At 42.3% G+C, this 5493-nt stretch overlaps 1 protein-coding gene across 2 annotated transcripts in view; it reads right to left on the reverse strand.

The window, feature by feature from the left end:
* Nucleotides 1–5108, reverse strand: part of LOC107396143 (3-hydroxy-3-methylglutaryl-coenzyme A reductase) — a 17913-nt gene extending 12805 nt beyond the window's left edge. For both annotated transcript variants that reach the window (XM_070546296.1, XM_015975696.3), the window contains exons 1-2: nt 4982–5108; nt 47–213 (exon numbers count right to left, since the gene is read on the reverse strand). In XM_070546296.1, the coding sequence (XP_070402397.1) occupies nt 47–211 (165 nt within the window). In that variant the 5' untranslated portion in view covers nt 212–213; nt 4982–5108. The remainder of the gene's footprint in view (nt 1–46; nt 214–4981) is intronic.
* Nucleotides 5109–5493: the final 385 nt, after the last annotated feature.

The following is a 5493-nucleotide window of genomic DNA, read 5'->3' on the forward strand; positions in this document are numbered from 1 at the left end:
ACATCAGAGACTAATCCCAGCCCTGAAACACAGCAGGTCCACCTACCTCCTCTGCTTTGGAGCAGTCCAGGTTCCAGCCACAGATCTCATCATTGCCGGTGAACATGTTCATGGACATCATACAGATGGTCAAAGTGATGGTGCCAACAATCACCTCCCATGGGTGAGAGGCCACCAGGAGGCCGTGGGCTCTGAACAGAGGACTGAGCATGGCTGTGGAGTATCACACAGGGGTTGAGGAGCTAAAGCTGCAGCTAGAATAGGTATCACACCATGTTTGTAAGACAAACACAAACAATCCTGCAAAAGAAGTCAATAAAACCTGATGGCTGAGTCAAAACTGACCAACAGCTGTCTGTTCCTATGGGATCAGGTGTAAGTGTCCCATCCCACCCCCGCTCCTCTAGAATCAGAAACACCTAAACAGACCATGGGCCTCCTCCCCCTACTAGCAAAACCAAAGTGCCACAATAACTGATGAAAGCTCCCCAACAAGATCGAGTTATGAGTGGGAGTTTGATGACTGATATCAGTGACCAGTTACCCATATTCATCGGGTTCAAACACCAACCTGAAACAGTAATAAGCATCAGGGGTCTCATTTATCAAACATGGCGTAGAATCCTTACTAAAACCATTCTTAAGCTCAGCAAAAAAAAGTACTTACGCCAAGCAGGTGTGTGATCTATCAAACATGGAGTACGCACAGCTGCAAGCCATCTCTGCTTCATAAATCAGAGACTATCTAGAAAGGTTCTCAGCTGCATTTTAGTCACATCCCGTCCTCACCACGCCCACTTTCTGCCATAAATAGTCAATACAAAGTGCCTTGTGGATCTCATGCGTATACATAAGCCGGCTGTTGCAGCGCTCCGCCAATGACATGGCGACCGTAGATCAAGGCAGATCAAGGAAGCGCTATTTCACAGAAGCAGAAGTTGAGGTACCTGTGGGTGAGGTGGAGAAATTAAAGGAAGTGCTTTTGCAAAACAAATAAGAGAAAATCCACAGAGTGGCACAGCGATGCTGAAGCCGTCAATGCTGAGTTCTTCAGAGAGATCTGTGGCGGATATAAAAAAATGGTCCAGTCGGGATTCGACCCCCAGACTCCCGGGTGAAAGTCACACACGCTAACCAGTCACCCAAACAGAGATCTCTCTTGTCCAAGTAACCAGGGTGCATGATCAATCGGGTCACAGTGACAGGACACACCCCCTGTCACAGACGCATGACAATCTGTCTCAATCTGCCCCCCTGTCCGTATTCGGTGCTTCAGGCTGCGTGTGTGTGTGTGCGCGTGTGTGTGAGTGAGTGTGTGCGTGTGTGTGTGTGTGTGTGTGTGTGTGTGGGGGGGGGGTCTTGTCAGGATTTCATAATTGTATCTTCTCAGCAGCAGCACTGCAGGTGCTCTCCATGTCCAACATGTGTGTAAGCCAGGTCCTTAGTCAGCTTAAAGTTTCACACATTTTCCCGCTAAGTTTTCTTTCATGAATCCCAAAGTTTGCGTGGAAAGTTGCTTACGCAGTTTTCCGACCCCGTTTTGTACGTAAGCAAGCTTGATAAATGAGGCCCCTGGTCATTAGAGGCACTAAACAAAGAAGTGGGCAGCAGTCTACGTAGATTGTGTAAACGCCTTCTTTCCCTAACCCTAACCCAACAAAAGAGGCAGAAATACATACATTACACATATAAGTATAAGAAGTACAAAATAAACTAGAAAAATTATGAATGTTGGACAGCTGAAACTGTAAACTGAAGCTGCTGAAGTGAAGCTGAAACTAAGCAAAACTATCAAAATGAGCTGAATGTATTTAAGGATGTAGAAGCAAAAATCACCAAAAAGTGTAATAAAGCTCAAAATGTAGGTGAAGAATGGAAAAAAATGCTAAACAGCGGAAAACTGAAATCTTTGAGCATAGTTTAGAAACTAGACAGTTGAAATGTTTAAACACCTGGCATTTGAGTAAGAATTGCTTAATATGAGCTGAACTGTGAATTTAGAAACATTTGCTGACATCTGACACTGATAGATTAACACATGTTCAGATTGTGTAATGGATGGATGACTGGTTGGATGGATAAAGTGATGGATGGAGGGATTGTTGGATGGATGGATGTTAGATGGTTTACTGGATGGATGGATGGATGGATGGATTCAAGCCAATCCATTTGATGTATCATATGTGTGGGTGTGTACTTCCATTTAGCAAGAAGATGATTGAACTCTCTCAGCCAATCAGAGAGCTGGGATGGGGTTGGGTGATTTCTTGCCTTCTGACGGTCAATAAAATGCAAGTTATGTTTCTAGTTTTATGTACAGAGAGGTCCGAAAGATCAGATACAGCAGTTTGTTATTGGCTGGATACTCAGCTTTTTATATCCATTCCTATGAGACTTGGTTAGAGTGGTCCTTAGTTCCTTGTGTTGCCATGGTAACAGAGGACATGAGTCTGCTTTAAAATACTGAGGTCCATTTTCACATGACTTAAATTTTGAATAATGTTTCTACGTTAAAGTATGTTGGTGTCTTAACAGTTAAAAATGTTGTTGCTAAGCATGTCAGCATGGTAACGAAGAACACACTTAAAAGTTAATAAAAGACTCCTGAGACCAAGCCGGTCGTTTTGATGTATCATATGTGTGGGTGCGTATTTCCGTTTGGCCACAAGATGATTAAAACCTCTCAGCCAATCAGAGAGCATTGATGGAAAAGGGGAGTATCCCACGTTCTGTCTGTTAAAATCTGCACTATGCTGCTAGTTTTAAGTGTATAGAGCTCAGAAAGATCAGACACAGCAGTATGTTATTGGCTCAGTTATTGGCTTTTTACATTCATTTTGATGAGACTGGTTTGGGGTAATCCTTATGCGCCTGTGTTGCCATGGTAACAGATGACAGGAATCTGCCTCAACATGAGGCATTTTGAAGCTATTTTTGTGAATGTAGTACTCAACTCTAATAAACACATCTTCAGTGGAAATACCTACAGACCTCCCTCCTCTAGAAGAACGTTGATCGCTACTTTTCAATCTCTTGGAGACTCAAAAAAGTGATTTTGATGGTGGACTCCAACTTACACTGGCTAGACCAAGCTACTTTAACTGAACGTGACTTCATAAATAGTCCACTCAGCTGATTACTGAGCTGACTAGAGCTGCTAATAATCACTCTTCCCTTATCGACTGGATGCTTGCATCCCATCCCAACAGATTGTCTGACTCTGGTGTTCTCGCTGATTGACTCTGCGATCACTCTATTATTTATGATATTTGGGAAATTAGTACTCCTCATCTTCTTCTGAAAATGGTAATATTCATAACCTGCATCCATTTCATATGGATCTTTGTCTGAAGGATGTGGGTTAACTGGGAACGGCTGATGCTTATCCCCGATAGTGGCAGCGCTGGGAAGTTCTTCTGTTCTGCGTTGATGAGAGTTGTAGATAAGCGTGCTTCATGGGTGAGTGTAAAAGTCGAGGGTAGTCCTTTGCCCTGGATTCACTGTCGACTTATTACACTTTTAAGAGGAGTGATAAAGCCTGGAAGACTGAGGGGTCTTTGTTCCGTTAACTCTAGGAATGCTACATCTGACTACTATAGAGACAGTTGGAACGGTGATTTTAATAACCCTAAACTAGATAAAATTATAATTTATGTGATAAACCTGTCACTTTAAAACGATTAGTGGTTTTGTTTTACACGCATGTACGAATGTTTGTCTTGGCTTCCCTAAAAACCGACTTCATTGGCTAGTATTTGTTTATAAGTGTATATTTTTGACTTTCCACCAAATCGAACACTGATTTGATCATGAATGCTAGATCTGCTTTGATGTTCCACCAGACAAGACAGAAGTAGGTAGACGGGCTCTTTGAGTCGAGCCCTCTGGGCTGGAATGATCTCCCTGCTGAAAGTCGCTCAATTACATCTTTTTGTTTACTTCAGAACGCTTTTTGTTTACATGTCTCACCCATCTGTAATGGTAGGTGTGCATGTGAAGGTCTGCTGTACCGTTCATCGACTGTGTGTACGAGTTAGTGTAAGCTACTTCGAGTTTGGATAATTGTACTGTACCTATTACAATCTGTTAATAGTATTTATTTTATTTAATGCTTGTTATGCATATATATTTATTCAGTTATCTTATTTTTCTTGTTTATTTTATTTTTTTGCCACTTCCTGTCTTGCTGACTTTGTTCGTGTCGTATGGAAAGAGGACCCTCTTAAAAACCAGATGTTCCATCTGAAGTATCCTATGAAAATATACGTAAATTAATAAATTAATTAATAAACTGAACAGTTAAAAACTGCCTTAATCTAAATAAATTACAGCTCAATATTAGAAGAATAAACTATAAGATGTTGAATGGAAACGTCTGGACAAGTGGGATCCAATAAAAACAGATGTGTTGGACATGAAAGTCATTACTGAGAGGACTTAACCCGACGGATCACGCGTTTCTTCTGCACTAAAGAGCTTTACTGAGTGACAGAAGACACACATCTGGACAGGTTCATGATGAAGAAGACTCTCCAGGAAATCCCCAGCAAAGATCATCAAAGCTCAGGTCAGAACCAAAGTGATGGAACAACCATCCATTCCTTATGGACTGGAGGAACACACCAGACTACCATTAAACACGTATGTAATTACAGATAATTATGAATAAAACTAGATAAAAACGAAGCTTACAGCTCATGCAGAACTTGTGTTTAAAAGTCATGACATGTAAAGATGTGTGAATACCGTTAATATGGATTACATTAAGTGTAACTGGTTATGACATTCTTTCCCTTCAGGTAAAATTAGAATACAAGTAACGAGGGGCAGAAGTACTTAGATTACTCTTCTTTCTGCTCCGTTTTATTCATCCTTGTGGCAAGTTTTATTTTTCCTTCTGAATGAAATCAAAACAAGAAAATAAAGTCCTCTCACCTCTGAGTATTTTTATTCTCGTTACACTACAGTAATCGGAACTCACCTGGTTGAGCAGAAGCTGCTGGACTGGACCGGACCGGACTCACACAGCAGAGGAGGTCCAGGAGCTCCTGCTCCAGCTCTCAGCTCCGATGGAACCATGGTGCGCTGCTGCGTCACCCCAGCGGCAGCCAATCAGCTCCGTCGCCTGTTTGGTGAGCGCTTTAGCCACGCCTCGTTTCCATGGTAACGGAAGTAATTGGGTTTGGCCATTTATAGCACGATGATCTCGCCACTGCCAGAGCCTGAGCGGTTCTGGAGCGGACGGGATTCAGAGACGTTTCCTGCATTCTGCTGCGTTCACACAGGTTGTTAAACAGCTGCGTCACCCACAGGAGCACAACCTTAACTCATTCACTACTGTTCACCACAGACCTCCAGCTGATCCATGCAGAAATACCAAAACACTAATAAAAGGATGACTGCGTGTTCGTGTTGGTCACGATGGCCATGGACGGGATTTCAATTTAATGAACCATTTTAACATTTAATAACAACCACGCCTCTTTGTTATAT

This window comes from Nothobranchius furzeri, chromosome 17 (genome assembly GCF_043380555.1).
Source record: "Nothobranchius furzeri strain GRZ-AD chromosome 17, NfurGRZ-RIMD1, whole genome shotgun sequence".
NCBI classification, from domain to species: domain Eukaryota; kingdom Metazoa; phylum Chordata; class Actinopteri; order Cyprinodontiformes; family Nothobranchiidae; genus Nothobranchius; species Nothobranchius furzeri.